This window comes from Juglans microcarpa x Juglans regia, chromosome 2D (assembly GCF_004785595.1).
Source record: "Juglans microcarpa x Juglans regia isolate MS1-56 chromosome 2D, Jm3101_v1.0, whole genome shotgun sequence".
NCBI lineage: Eukaryota > Viridiplantae > Streptophyta > Magnoliopsida > Fagales > Juglandaceae > Juglans > Juglans microcarpa x Juglans regia.
The window spans coordinates 14,931,471-14,948,189 of record NC_054596.1 but is presented as its reverse complement, the minus strand read 5'-3'; the positions used below and the strand labels follow the sequence as shown (position 1 = coordinate 14,948,189).

Here is a 16,719-nt window from a genome sequence, read left to right as displayed (position 1 = left end):
TCTCTGAATTTATACATTCCAGAGTCTTTATCAGGTATCTTATAGTAGAATATTTGATACTCAAGTGTCTTCTCTTATGATTAAAGTATTTATTATTAAAAACACTTATCACTGCCTAATTTTCACAAAGAACATAAATAGCTGACATTGACTTTTTAACTAATGAAACTTCTGACAATAAATTTTTTAGCCACTCTACCTCATATCTGGTAGTATCCATGGCTATAAATTTAGACTCCATAGTAGACCGTGAATCGCAGTTTGCTTGGAAGATCTCTAAGCCATAGTTGTTCCATGACTCGTTTTCTTACAGTCTACTATGTCAGTTATCCAACTAGTATCACTATATGCTTCTAATACGACGAGATACCTATAATAATGGATACCATATGTCATGGTTCTCTCAAATATCTAAGAATTATATCCAATGCCTTCCAATGAGAATCATCAGTCCTACTAGTAAATCTGTTAAGTCTACTCACAGCATATGAAATATCAGGTCTAGTAAAATTAGTAATGCACAACAATGCGCCAAAAATCTGACAATATCTCAGTTCTAACACAGGATTTTCAAAATTCTTACTTAAATGTAAACAAATGATCAAGATGAGAACTAACAGGTTTTCTCAAATCTGTCAAACTTTTTAAGAATTTTTTCATTATAATGAGATTTATTTATGCTAATACTATCACGACGTATCATTACCTTAATACCAAGAATTACTTGCGCTTCTCCCATGTCTTTCATATCAAAATTCTTAGAAATTTTTTAACATTAAGAATAATTTCTATATTGGTACCAAAGATAAGAATATCATCAACATAAAGACATAACATTACTTACATATGCACCATCAACTACTTTAGTATATAAACACTTATCACATTCATTTATCTTAAAATCATAAAATAAAGTTATTCATCAGTTTTTTGTTGCCATTGTTTAGAGGCTTGTTTAAAAACGTAGAGAGATTTAATAAGTCTATAAACTTTTCTTTCTTGTCTTAAAATACTAAAATCTCTTGTTAATCCATGTATATCCACCCTTATAGATCACCATGAAGAAAGACGGTATTTATGTCTATTTGGTGCAGCTTAAGTTTATATATTCTAACTAGAGCAATTAGAACATGAATTGTGGTTATTCCATTAACAGAATAATACGTATTAAAATAATCGATACCATCTCTTTGTTAAAACACTCTACAATCAGCCTAGTTTTAAATTTATCAATATTACCATCATATCTCAATTTCTTTTTAAAGATCTATTTACATCCAATGGAGTTGCATCAAGGAGGAGGATCACATAAGTTCCAGGTGCCATTAGTTTTAAGAGATTCCATACCATTATTTACAACTTCTTTCCAAAAAGAAGAATCAATAGAAAACATGACATTCTTGAAAGTCAAAGGGTCCTCATCTACAAAATAAGTATAAAAATCATGTCTAAAATCTTTTCCCTTTCTCACTCGTTTTCCTCTTCCAAGTTCATTTGCTAATCCATATGAACTCTCAGGTTAGATAAAATTATAGGTTGATTACTGTTGGAAGGGAAATTAAAAGTAGATATTTCTACTTTAGTTTTGAAAGGAATAGATCTACATTACATTAGACTTCCGATTTGATAATTAAAAACCTATATGCAAGACTATGTTTAGCATACCCAATGAATAATGCATCTATTGTGTTGGAACTTAATTTTATTTTCATAACTTTGGAAAAATTAACCTTGCCAAGACAACCACAAACTCTAAGGAAATTAATGTTGAGAATTCTATCATTCAAGAATTCATACGGTGTCTTGTCAGATCATATGAATAGTACTCTATTCAAGATAAAATAAGATACAAGTATTGCTTCCTCCCATCATTGCTCGGGTAAGCTGAAACTAGAGAGTATGCATTTAATCATCTACCAAGATTCTATTTTTTAATTTCAGTAACACCATTAGATTGAGGATAATATGGAGGGATTTCCTTGTGTATAATATCATTCTCCTCACAATATTGAACCAATTGATTAGAGGAGTATTCAACTATTCTATAAGACCTGATAATCTTAATATTTCTCTCTAGACTCTAGTTGATTTTCGACTTCAGTTTTATAGATAAAAACTTATTAATAGACTTTTTTGTTTTCAAGAAGTAAACATAACACTTGGATTGGTCATCTATAAAAGTAATTAAGTTATTGATTACCACATTTCGAAACACCATTTAAATAGCAACCATTAGTATAAATTTGTTCAAGTAGTGGCAAATTTCTTTCAACAGGTTTAAAGGGTTTTCTAGGTTGTTTTGACTGAACACATATTAAACATTTTTCATCTAAATCAACAAGAACTTTAGGAATAATTTATAAATCTATCAGTTTTTGACATTATGATAATTAACATGATCTAATCTAGTATGTCATCCTAAAGAGGGACAAGTAGAAAATGAAAATCTATTCTTAGAATCATATTTGTCTACTATAATGTTTCGAACATTTATGACAAACAAACAATCACTCACATATCTTTTTCCCTCAAATGACGTATATTTAGTTACAATAACTTCCTTGGATTGAAATAACAACATCTAGTCTACCCCACTCAATAAAAATCTACCAATCGTCGCTTCTAGCACATAAAACACTTCTTCTAGAGGAAGGGTGCTTCCAGACGTTAGTTTGAGTTCAACTTTTTCTACTCCAAGTATTTGTGCAGATGTGGAATTACCCATCTTCACTTTCATGCCGCTTGTATTCTGATATGTTGAAAAAATATTGTGGTTAGAAGTGACATGTACGTTGGCTCATATGTCTACTTTTCAATCATAAGTACTACAAGCCAAATAAATTAGGAAACTTATGGTTATATACCATTCATTAGTTCCGACGAAGTCGGTCCTGAAAAGCACCATATAAGCCTGTGGGTTAAGCAATCTTGGGTTGTTCGTTGCCTTGGTTTTTCCTCTTCTTGTAGCGACAGTTTTTAGCCAAGTGACCTAATTTGTGACAACTAAAATAAATGAGTCTTTTATCATCTTTGTTGATATATGACTTTGGTTCTAAATTATGCCTATAACTAGTTTTACTCTTGTTGAATTTGGGTCTGTGGTGTAATGGATTTCCATGCATTCTTTGTCCTTTTACAATATTGGCCTTTGATTAGAACATAGAAATCGAAGGTGGGATATAATCATTTTTCAAGTGTTGATCTTGGATCTTAATGACAGAGATTAAGGTTTTCATGTTCATGTATTCAGTCTTATCTTTAAGAGATATGCCAAAATCTTTCCATAAAAGAGTCGAATTGTTTATTGTACAAGCAACTTGGAGATGCTTGATAATACATAACTCGTTGGCTCAATTCATGGTAAATAACTCATGGGTTTGCTGTACCACGAATTTGGAATCATCAATTTTAAAACCAAGAAATTGGCTTGTGATGTACTTATCCATTCCGGCATATTGTACACAATATTTTTTATCAAGAGCATTCTAGATCTCTTTGGCATATTTAAGGTGTAGGTAAAGATTAAAAAGTGCATAACTTAAATTATTTAAAATCATATATCTACACAAATTATCATTTTCTATGTAGGTTTGGAATTCAACAGTACGTGCATATTCATGTTAATGATCAGAACGATGATTATTTTCAATAACAAAATATAATCTAAACATTATAAGAAATATTTTCATCTTTTTGAACCAATGCTTAAAATTGACTTCTCCAACTTTCTCGGGTGTAATAGGTATAACACCCAAACCCAACACCAACACCAACACCAAACCCTGGCCCAAGCCAGTGAACTATTAATTTATTGAGGTTAATATTTTTATGGGAAGCCCATTTGGATTTTAACGAATAATTTTGAATAGGCTATAGACTCCAAAAAATTTAGTTCGGCTCTTAAATAGACTAATTGTTTATTTAGAGCCCAAATCATGGACCAAATCCAAGACCCATGAAAATGCCAAGCCCATTTATTCGGCATCCAAACCTGTGTATAAAACCATACATGAACATTGCTCATCGTTTTTGCCACCATTACAAATTTAGGGTTTTCAGTTGATTCATAATAGTCCCACATCGCACGTCCTCCCACGAGTAGACCATGTTGTATTGTACTTAATGGAGTAGAGTCGGATTTGGGCTTTCAGATTTAGGCCATTTAAAAAAAAAAAAAAAATCTTTTGTGGGTTTTCAAATCTTAATTTTTCCAAAAAATTAAAAACTAAAACTAAATCAATCACTGTTAATTTACTTCTATACTAATATCTAACTTATTTTTATATTAGACTTATACTATAGTATCTAATTACATGTTATCATACTATAGTATTACATATTATTTTTAGTGTCTAATTACATGTTATTATATTATAGTATTACATGTTATTATATTATACTTGTGTCTAACTTATTTCTACACTAAACTTATTTATAGTGTCTAATTACATGTTACTATACTTTAGTAAATTAGTATTATTTGTTATTAACTTATTATACTAGACTTAATAGTTATTTTTATACTAGTGTCTAATTTATATCTATACAAGACTTATACTATAGTGTTTAATTACATGTTATTATACTAACAAATTAGTATATATGTTATTAACATATTAGACTAGACTTTTTTAAATACTAGTGTCTAACTTATTTCTATACACTATTGTGCATGGTAGTAATATTATACTGTTTACATCTACTAAACTATTATTAGTCTACTTATATTATAGTATAAGTATATTGTTTTGTAATAATTAGCTCATACTAGTATATTATTGAATTTAAATATATAAGTTCTGGTTATATAACTATATAACTATATAACTATACTATTATATATGATTTATATATATAGATAAATACATATTTTTATAATATATGTACAATATCGGAGTCAGATTCAGAGTCGGTGTCGGAGTCGAAGTCGGAGCATAAAGCTGGAGTTGGATTGGATCGGAGTCGATCCAGCAACACCTTTGACTCTGACTTCGAGCCGGAGTAGAGTCGAAGAAGAGGAGGATTCGGAATTCTTTTTTTGAATTTTTTATCAGGCCTACTTGTGATCAGAAAATTAGTATTATGTATATGAAATCGGGATCAAGTGACATGGTTGCTATTACTGAATTTAAGAACAATGCAAAGTTGTAGTTCCGCAAGCTTGGTCGTGTGAGTTAAGAAGGGATGATGGTACTCCTGTCAAAGGGGAAGCTGCCAAAATCTAACGAAGTTGATTTGCCGGAGCTACAGATTCAGCTCCTTACTAGTATGAGTTTGTAAGCCTGGATGAACTTCCTGATATTACAGTGAAAAGTAGAACTATGAGTGACAGTGAAAGTGAGTCTAGTGCACCCATTCCTATTGTTCCCCAGTCAGATCCAAATTCGTCTATACCTACAGTTGTTATTCATAGGTCGTCCAAGACTACAAGACTTCCATAACAGTTTTCACCCACCTTGAATTATATTCTATTGGCTAGTGGCAGTGAGCCGCAGAATTATAATGAAACCTTGAGAGATGAGAATTTGAGCAAATAGGAGTTATCAATGAAAGATGAGATAGACTATTAGTTAAGGAATCGAACTTCAAAGCTGACTAAACTTCCAAAAGAGAAGAAGGTTTTGCATAATAAGTGATTATATCAGTTAAAGATTGAGCATGATAGTAGCAAAAGATATAAAGTTAGACTTGTTATGAAAGGGTTTCGATAGAAGAAATGCATTGACTACTTTGAGGTTTTCTATCCAATTGTACAAATCACAATAATCAAGTTAGTACTGGGAATGATGGCTTCAGAAAATCTATATCTTGAACATTTAGATGTGAAAACAACATTTTTCCACTGTGGTTTTGAAGAATACATCTACATGCATTAGTCAGAGGGGTTCATAGTACAAGGAAAAGAGAATCTGGTTTACAAACTGAAGAAAAACTTGTGTGGCCTGAAACAAGCTCAAAGGTAGTGGTACAAAAAGTTTAGCAACTTCATGTGCAGTTCAGAGTACACCAGATGTCAGGCAGACCACTGTTATTATGTTAGGTATTTGGTAACTCCTATATCATTATATTGTTGTAGGTGGATGATATGTTTATTGCAGGTTTCAGTATTGAGGAGATAAACAATCTGAAGAAACGATTGTCAAAAAAGTTTGCAATGAAGGATTTGGGAGCTGCAAGGCCAACTTTCAAAAGCAGAGTAAGTTAAGAGAGTCATCACCTGATTCAATATGGACAAATCCAAACCAATGGGCACACCTTTGGGAAGTCATTTTAGACTTAACATGGATCAGTCACCGAAACCAGAGGAGGAGCATAATTTTATGAGTAAGGTACCCTATGTTGCAACTATTGATTCTCTAATGTATGCTACCGTCTATACAAGACCATATATTACCCATGTAGTAAGAGCTGTGAGTAGGTACATGAGTAATCCAGGAAAGCAACATTGAGAGGTAGTAAAGAGAATTATGAGGTACTTGAGGGATTTTTCAGATACTTGTCTTTGTTTTGTTGGAGCAAGTATGAGACTACAGCATTATATTAATGCTAATTTAGCTAGTGATACTGATAGTCGGTAGGGGTGTAACCGATCCGGTTTGATCCAATTTTAGACATTTTGAAGAACCAAACCGGTATATATCGATTTTAGAAATTTAAGAATCAATATTGGATCGATTAACTATCAAAATTGAAACTTTCGATTTTGGTCCCGTTTTTCTGGTTTTATGGATAAACAAAATCATATTCCAAAACTTTTTTTGCAAGAGATTGACCCATATCCCGCATTTTACAATTTTTGGCTGAAAGTTATAAAATTAGAATTTATATGTTAATATCAAAATTCAAATGTTATATTAAAAATATAAGATTAATTTATGTTAAATTATAAATCAAATGTTATATTAAAAGTTTTAAAATTAATTTTATGTTATATCAAATGTTATATTAATTTTATATTATAAGATTAATAGACATGAATAATAAAATTAAAATTTCATGTTATACTACTAGTGCATGGGACATCTTGAGAGTTCGGACTTCAAGAATACAATGGACAAATTGGCTTTGGCATAATACCTTACCTCATAATATTTCTGTCATTATTTGGAAAGCTTTTAATTTCTCATTAAGTGTTGATGACAAGTTGATTAAGGTGGAAAGTCCTATAGTTTCCAAGTGTGACCGTTGTGTGATTGGTTGCTATGGGGATCAAAATCATGTATTGGCTAGGGGGATTTTTCTCGAGAAATATGGAAAAAAACTGCTATGCTTGTCGGTATGCCATATTTTCCTCGGCAAAGTTGGCATGATACTATTGCTATGTGGTTCAGAAAGGCTTCTAGACGTTCCCAATTTGGACAAGTTTTGGGTTTAATGCCTATTATCATCATTTGAAGGTTATGGCTAAGAAGATGTAAATGCCGCATGGAGGGTCTTCAAGGATCTCTAAGTTCAGTTTGGTGAGATATTCTGTTTTGGATAGGGAGAGTAGGAGAAAAAATGAAAGTCGGTACCTCTCTATCTCATGATGAATAGATGATTTTGCAAAGTCTTCATATTCCAATAAAAAGACCTAAAATGAAATCTATGTGCGTTGTTAAATGGATTCGACCTCTGGGAGGTCGAGTGAACCTTAATGTGGATGGAAGTTCCTTAGGGAATCTGGGCCGTACAGGAGCTAGAGAGGTTATTAGAGATGATAAAGGAAATTTGATTAGAGGTTTTTCAAAACACTTAGGCCTGGGATCGAATAATTATGCTGAGGGGATGAGACTCCTTTTTGGTTTGTGACTTGTGAAGAATTTGGGTTTTATTCATGTTGACATTGAATTAGATTCTATTATTATTGTTTAGTGGGTTCAAAAATCACATTGTGAACTTTGGTACTTTGAAGATTTCTGTGATGAAGTTTTTGGTATTCTTGAAGGTTTGAATTACTCTATTTTCCACGTCTTTAGACAAGATAATGCTCCAGCTAATTTTTTGGCAAGGATAAGTGCTGAAGGTACTAGTGCGATATGAGATAATTTTTCTCATCTTCCTCATTTATTGAAATGAATGTTGAAGACAGATAAGTTGGGTCTTCCGTATGTAGATTTTGCTAAGTTGTTTCTTTGTTATATTGTTAAGCTTTATTTTTTTTGTAACACGGTATTCCTCTGGCTCAAATGAAGGTTTCTTAATAAAGATTGGAGGTTCCGCCCTCCTTCATTAAAAAAAAAAAAGCATATAATATATATAATATAATGTAAATAATTATATAAATAATATTTTTTATATAATATAAAAAATTAAAATTAAAAATATATATAGCGGTCTGATTCGGTTCAAACCAAACTTTTAAAATATGAAAACCGGTTACGAACCAAACTGAACACACCGGTTCAATACGGTTCAATCAGGTTTACCGATTTTTTACACGCCTCATAGTCGGAAAAATACCATAGGTTTTGTATACACTTTGAATGAAACTGTTGTGTCTTGGGGTTCAAGCTTGTGAAAGACTATTCCTCTGTCTACCACAAAAGTTGAGTATGTTGTTGTATCTGAAGCCTCAAAAGAGATGATTTAGTTATAGAGTTTCTTGAAGGAGTTGGGTAAGAAGAATGAGAAGGGTACTCTCTACAGTAATAGTTGGAGTGCCATATTACTTGTTAAGAAACCAATATCTCATTTCAGGACCAAACATATTAAGACAAGATATCTTTTTTTCATTCTCTTCTTAATGATGGCTATTGATAGATATGTGGAAGCAAGAACCCTAAAATATGTTGACTAAGGGTATAGATAAACTCAAGAGAAATAAAAGATGACTAATAGAAAATAAATGCAAGGAAAATATACTAAGGGATGTTTGGAAACAATTTTCATATCATTACATCTTATTTTATCGAGTTTTGCTATGTACAAGCAAGTTTGCGTACCAATTTGCGTACTAATGTTGTTACCTTCATATTCTAAATTTAAATTAGCATTGTTTTCAATAACATCTACTTTCTGACCAATCATATTGAATGAGTGCGCGTATTAGTGCACATAATTGCTTACAATTAGATTTTTCCTATTTTATCCCATCTCATCCTATCACATTTCTTTCTCAAATATCATTCAAATACAAACACTTTCAAACTGATCATCAACTTTTCCAAACTCTTATACAAAATATAATAAACAATTCAATTTTTTCAAATCTCAAAACAAAAAATATTAAAAAATTATATTCTAAAAGTATTTTAATCAATTTTAAACTTTCATATAATCTCATTTTATCTATCTGTGTAACCAAACGATGTCTCAAACTTAATCTCACTATTATTCACATTTATTACTATTCACAAAATTCGTATCTCATTTCATTCTCCATACATTCCCTAAGTGTAAAAACCAAAATGTTTATTCTTGATCTAAAAATAATATTTTTCATTATAAAATAAAATGATGAGTTTTAATAAATATTTTTAAGAGAACTAAATCCATCAAAGTAGATAGAGTTTTTAACATAAATAAAATATGAATCTTAGTAAATATTTAAGAGAGATAAAATCATTTAAATAAAATGAATTTGTAAAACTATATTATTTTTGGGTTCCAAAATTGAAGAGACTTGAAAATTAGGATTTGTTCAATAACATTAAGGTACGCTTGGATAATGAGGTGATTTCAGAAGATCTATGAATAATAATAAAAAAATAATGAAAAAATATTAAATAATAGTGAATAGTAGTGAAAAATAGATAAAAAGTAATGATAAAATATTGAGTAGTGGTAGAGTGATCTCCGATCCTAAACACAACCTTAATATACTCCATTCAAATTTTTTTTTGAGTTTTAAATATTCAAATAATTTTAAAATATTCGACTCGATTTAAGAATTATCTGTTAAATTAAAAATAAAAATTTAAAATTGAAGAATTTTAGAGGAGTCTCGTGATCAATCTTAAGAGGAAAATGAGCGGTGGGTTGTACCCACTTCTCAAAATGTGGAAGAATTTTCATGTATGATTTGAGCAAATCAATGGTTCGTTAACATTCCAATTTCCAGCTGCGACGGCCGTATACATCTTTTGCAAGGGACACTCGTGTTATTGTCCCTAACGGCCAACGCCTACAAGACGACGCACCCTTAATTAAAAACGACCCAAAAATAGCAGTAGAAACACATGTTCCTAAGTTCCCAACAGCCAACGCCTACAAGACGACGCATCCATAATTAAAACGACCCAAAAATAGCAGTAGAACCACAGACCCAATAGAAGAACAAGGCCTGGAGGTGGAATCGCTGATTTTCAAGATAATATTTTAATAAAAAATTCATCTCATCATTCTTACATTATATATCACACGTAACTTTTTATTTTTTATTTTTATTAAATATATAATATATGAATGATAAGTAGAAAAATTTAATTAGTTTAAAAAATTAAAATTAAATAAAAATTTAAAAATCTTAAAAAAATAAAAATAATAAAAAAAAATATAGTACATAGTAGGTAAAGATGTGATTAACAAATCTCTATTTTAAATATTAAGAAAGACGTGGAAGAGTTGGCGACGTAAGTACATGTCGCGTAGTCCTCACCTACTGTCGGTTGAATGCTCCAAATTTACAATCATAACCTCGGAAACACATCGTACATATTACACTCTCGCCCGCAAATCATGCTCCGATTACAACACAAGTCAGATCAGAACACCCAATTAGTTGGGATCATATTTTTAACTGAGTGCCAGACAAGTCGTACATATGCACGAAGAAAGTATAAACGTAGACAAATTTTATATAAAAGTAAATTTATATAATGACAAGATTTGTTATATTTATTTTATAATAATAATTAATTTATTTATATTAAGTTACGTCAGTTTATAAATTTATTTTTATATAATATAATTATATAAAATATTTATTTCTATAATCCCTTTTTATAGATATGTATATAGAAAAATGAAATATCCTCTTTGAAGGAGTGGCTCCTAGTTAATTGGCAGCTTGATTTAATATTATTGAGGCAATAATAATAATAATAATAATACTCAGAAAGTACATATAAACAAGTAGTTATCTTTGGGTACCTTCTCCAAGATATAACATGACCATGGTTGCTTGGCCCCATTAGTCTTATTAGTTGTGGTACTACTGGAGTTTCCCGTGGAAATTAAGGGAAACAATTCAAAATCTAAAAACTATAAATAAAAATTATTAATACATTGACTCATAGAATGGAAAATCAAATATAGAGGAGGAAGACTCGATCTAGCTCTTCTTTCCCTCCTCACCACCTTCCTCCATGTATGATTTCTTTCTTCTATCGGCATTAGCAAACAGACAAGTGACCAGGAAACACGTGGCGTATATCCCGTGAATCTTCCAGTTGGTCTGGGGCGGTTGGTGCAGCACCATTCTGTGAAACACAGCCATGTAGTAATGCAACCCAACTGCTAAGCCCACTAACGTCTGGGCCAGGCCCATTAACCTCGAGCCCAGCCCACACTCAGTCGAGAAGACGAGGATCAGGTACATCAAGAGCAACAACAGATAGAGCACGTATCCGAGCGTTTGCAGCACTTGTAGACAAATGTACGTGGAATGCGAAGTAGCGTAGAAGAACCTCAGTGGCTCGAGCCCCGTGACCAGGGAGGAGAGGCAAAGAATGGTGAAGTAGATGGAGAGGTATACTTGGACGAAGATCAAGAGCTTTTGGAGAGAGAAATAAGCTTTAATCCTATTGAAAACGAGAGAGACTAAGACCAAAGGGACGAATATGAAAGCACAAGAAACCAAGGCGGCAATGGAGGGTGCATATTTGTTGCCGACAAGGGGTTTGAACCCCTTCGTGATTTCTTTGTTGGCTTTCGTGAGGTAAAGTTTGGAGGTGGTTGAGAATTTCTCAAGGTCCGGAATCAAAGTCTGCTGGAACTTGGTGGGTAAATCTGTTAAATCTGTGAATCCCGAAACCAGATCATCTTGATCATCTTCGTTATCAATCCAGCTGGGTTGTGTTTGTTTCTTTGTCTTTTGTTGGTCGGCTTTTTTATCTGCTTTCTGGTCCTTGTTTGGTTTTTCAGATTCATGCTCATTGAGGTTCTTCTCTTGATAGGTTTGGATGTCTTTGGTGGAGGTGAGTTTGGTTGTTTTGTCCTTGGGTATGCTTATTTTGAGTAGATCAGAGGATTTCTTCATGGAAGATGGAGTGGGTAATTTGGTAGAGTTTGTGGCTTTCGATGTGGAATTTAGCTTTTTGATCTTGGAGGTGGAATTGTGCTTCTTGAGCTCTATCTCAGAGAGAACAATGGATGCTGCTTTAGTAGAATTTGTACTTTTGGTAAGCTTGGTTTGGGTTTTGCTGGACAAGCCGAGTTTGTCGAGTTTGGTTTGGTTTTTCGAGGACAGGCCAGGCTTTATGAGCTTGGTCTGGTTCTTGGTGGATAGACTGGTGGTTTTCTTTTTCGGCTGGTCATCTTCTTCTTCTTCTATTTCCAACATTCTTCTTCTACCAAGCAACCTTTTGCTCTGGAGCTGAGATTCTGAGCAGGCACAAAAGAGAACAGAAGTAAAGAGGAACAACACAAGATAAAGCAGAAGTACCTTTCTGAGACTGAGATAAGGAAGGCGAGCCATTTCTGAAATCGAGGTATATTGCCTTGAAGTTAAATAAGGGGGATTCAAAGATCAGACAGACTTTGGATTTGATCCAGAGTTATACAGGAGAGAGAGAGAGAGAGAGAGAGCAGGAGAGAGATAACAAGAGGAGTGGGTCTGTAACTGGTGCATTTATAGAAGACAAAAGAACTTAAAGCAATGAGGTAGGAGAAGAATTGAATGCGAAAATACTAGAACTGCTGAAAGAATGAGGGATGAGTCGCATGCATGGTGCAAGTAGGCACTGTAAAATTCCCTTATACCTACGCGCTTTTACCGGCCCGGCCCGCTGTTGCTGCTGTTTCTGTCGAATCGATGTGTTAATCTGTGTTTAGTATTAAATACTTCACGTTCAAACAGTGGCTTCGGAGGTAATAAATTACAGTCAAATTATTCCATCGAAAACAAAAAAGGTCGCATTCTATCGTTATTGGGGTAGGCATGAAACCATTTGAAGTTTTGCAAATTATCTTCTTTTCCTCGTGGTATTACAAATTCAAAATGTAGGAAAAAGTTGGGTCGATATGGAAAAAATTAATTTGACTCTTTGAGGTTAAGGCCGTTTTATTTTGATAGAAAGCTCATCTTTTTTCATCTCATATCATCATTACAATTTTTAGACATTTACACATAAAATATAATAAATAATTCTACTTTTTTAAATTTTAAAATAATAATAATATTAAAAATAATATTTTATTCAGTTCATCTCATCTCATTATCCAAACCAGCCATAATATTATTATATAATATAGACGTGGGATTGGTAGGCAGGGTTACAATTCATTTTATTGTTTGATACCTTATTTATGACTTGACTTAGAATTTTAATTGCAATTGGCATGCTTAATTAATCAAATTATGATCTTTTGGCTACACATCACCTACTACCTATTAATTTTTGGGATCACATTCTGCAATTAGCCAATCAATTCATGGACGTTTGCATGACCCGTGAATCAAACAGAGAACGATATTCTAAATCTAAAAACATGGTGGAATATTCTATCAACCAACGTTTGGTAAATTCGACAACAACAACAACAAAAAAACAAGTTGTGTACCCTTTGGAAAAGGAAGATGAAAAAAAAGCAACAAAAAGAAAAGAAAAGGGTACACTAGGATAACAAAACAGCCACTAGCTAATAGATTGAAGGAATTTACCCTTAACTTTTGTATAAAATCACTTGTATATATGCTTGTATTCACAAAAGATCATGAATGGCTTCAATCATAGATTACAACAATATTAATGTGATGTCTTCCCATAGTTTACAATGTAATGAGTTCAATAAGCTGGTTTATCATCAACTGCATTAGTTTTAATCAAATTATACCAAATATTCTCTAAACAAAGAAAGCTCAAAGTCATAGGGTCGTAGACTTATCTCTAAAGCATGGAACCGAAGACTTTGAGAAATGTCTGCGTACTCAAAGAACCAAGCAAAGCAAAGAAATGCACTAATAAATTAGAAAAGGAGTGGAAACCAGCAGTTTAGGCCATCGCATTGCAATTTAAAATGTCATTTGACTTAAATCCATGTCACAATATATATATTAATATGATCGATCATACCCTTATTTCCAAGCCAAGACCTCAATAAATACGTACAAACTAATTAAGGGGGTATGTGCCGTTTGACTCGATCGGTTTCTGACTCACCGGTCGTCTTAAATATTCCAAGCCATCGATCAGCTTCATGATCGTGATCTGGCAAACATGACATGCTGTGAGCCTGTGCGGGAGACCTAGAGTTGAAATACTTGACTTTTGGTGCATCCACAACTTGCTCAATTTATGAAATTTTGCTATGAAAAAATAATTAATATAACAGCACTACAACTCTGTTTGCATGGTAGACCCCAACCCTAGTACATGCTGCCCACGTTGCAGAAGACTTGGGGACCCACCAGGTGTGGGGGATCCAAGGCTGTAGGGCCCTCCATAACATTGTGTCAACAATCCACGTCATGGTTTCTGGCTTGATCTGCTGGAAGAGTTACATCCACCGCCACAATATTCTTACTGTGGAGCACGCCGGTTTGGAAATTTATGCCCGGCCAAGGCTTGTTAGAATCTGAATTCTTTGTAAGTATGCAGACAAATACTCTCTATATATAATTGCCTTTTGGTTTGTCTGACTCTTAACTCATAGATCATCTTGTAATTCCGAGCCAGCCGGTAAAAAGGTTCCCCCACTGCAATCATTAAGATTTAAGAGACTTTTGGATTTTAACCAAACCAATGTTTTGTCGATTGTGTTCCCATTGGATGTGATTTTGATCTGTTCCGAGTACCGAGCGTAGACCAACAATGTGGTAGGACTAGTACTATTGCCCACCATCTTGGGTTGTGTAATTATTATATAAGGTTGAGAAGATACCATTATAATTCAAAGTGTCAATCATGAGCCTAATAATACACTATACAATATTGTCGTTGTTGTATCCAAAAAACGGTGATTGAATGATATCTTTCTCAACTTGTTAGTGCATTCCATATATATATGATTCAGTGGGTGAAAAGTAGGCTAGAAATTAAGAGGTATCTCTTGAAAGGTGAGTAGTATACTATACATGTGACTTCACACCCTAGATGGCAAATTACAAAGCATTAATGAATCACTAAGAGATTAGACTACTTTTGGTTGTAAGACTTAGCTGAGCCCAGTCTAATTTTAAACTGAGTCTAACATTTAAACACTTAACTCTCAAATTACTAAACTCATTTTAAATTAAAACCTCCTTATATGTGGGACGCACAACTTTTTTCAACTTAACACATCTTTTTTAAATTCTCATAAAATGTACTAAACTCATCTTAACATCCAAACACACTTTAAACTTAGTTTAAATGGGCCCCACATAACTCTTACTATTTAACTCAATATCCAAATGCAACCTATGACTTTATTGATTGTTAATACCACTGATCTACAGTCGATGAATGAAAAGGATATGAAACAACTTAATTTGAATACCAACTTTTATATATTAGGATTGGGACAATTGATATTCTGTCTCCCACTATAGTGTTAAGATCTTGATTTTTTTAGACTAAATATGGGTTAAGGAAATAGAGTCACCTCATATTTGTCATTAACGGCATAAATCAGTCATTATCTATGTCATCAGCCCAAGAAATCCATCTTTTCTCATTGCGCTTCCACTCCCAATTAACTCTATCCCAATTCAAAACCACTACTTCATATATATCAGGCCTTGCAAACTGAAGTGCGTGAAGATTTTTTGCTTTGTAGCTAGGGCACCTGTCGGGGAAGCACAAGAAGCGATATGTAAAACCATCAATCTAATTTGGGCACTTCTAGCCAGCTACAAGTACTATGAGATGCTTGTTATAAACAACACACTGAAAGTCAAACCTAAATAAGAGATATAAAAATGGTCTTGAACATTTTTAGGGGGCATTGAGGCTATATAAATATTTGCATATATTGAATAATGCATCATCGGTCAATTAGAATAATATAGAACAAATCAAAGGCCGCGTCTCTATCCCTCACATGTCAAGTTGTGTAAGAATGTATTAAGCAACAATTTTAATATTATTCTTTAAAATCCATATAAGAACAACTATATATCTCGTATTTTAAGCAAAAATAAGTCACGAATGAATTGAGCAGACACAGCAGCACCCGACTAGATTCCAAAGCGTGGGAATTACCACACAAATGAGGAAAGTTCCTGGCACAACTTGCTGTCTCTTTAGACACAGCTGGCATTTTAATTTTTTTTTTTTTTGTTGAACAAAAGAGGAAAAAAGATGGGGTGAGAGAGGCTCGAACTCTCGACCTCAGGATCACTCAGAAGCTATGAGACCTACGCGCTAGCCAACTGCGCCACCACCCCATCGGTGCTTTAAAGCCTGTCCTATGACAACTTCACCACTATTCTCGAGAAACATAATGGCAATCCTTTTCACAACTCAAAGTTCCATATTTGAACCCTTCTTTGTTAACTTATTGTTTTTGGGAAATGGCTGGATGGTTTTTTGTGGAATAGCATGCGGAGAAAGGGTACTTGAACGCAATAGAACAAGTGTATATATGGAGCTAGCT

At 33.2% G+C, this 16,719-nt stretch overlaps 1 protein-coding gene and 1 non-coding gene across 2 annotated transcripts; both read right to left on the bottom strand.

The window, feature by feature from the left end:
• Positions 1-10,972: 10,972 nt before the first annotated feature.
• Positions 10,973-12,882, bottom strand: LOC121248523. The gene has a single exon (XM_041147007.1). The coding sequence runs from the start codon at positions 12,617-12,619 to the stop codon at positions 11,255-11,257; it is 1,365 nt and encodes a 454-aa protein (XP_041002941.1). The 5' UTR covers positions 12,620-12,882; the 3' UTR covers positions 10,973-11,254.
• Positions 12,883-16,425: 3,543 nt separating this feature from the next.
• Positions 16,426-16,510, bottom strand: TRNAM-CAU. The gene is given in 2 exon segments: positions 16,426-16,461; positions 16,473-16,510. It is a non-coding gene; the product is annotated as a tRNA-Met (tRNA).
• Positions 16,511-16,719: the final 209 nt, after the last annotated feature.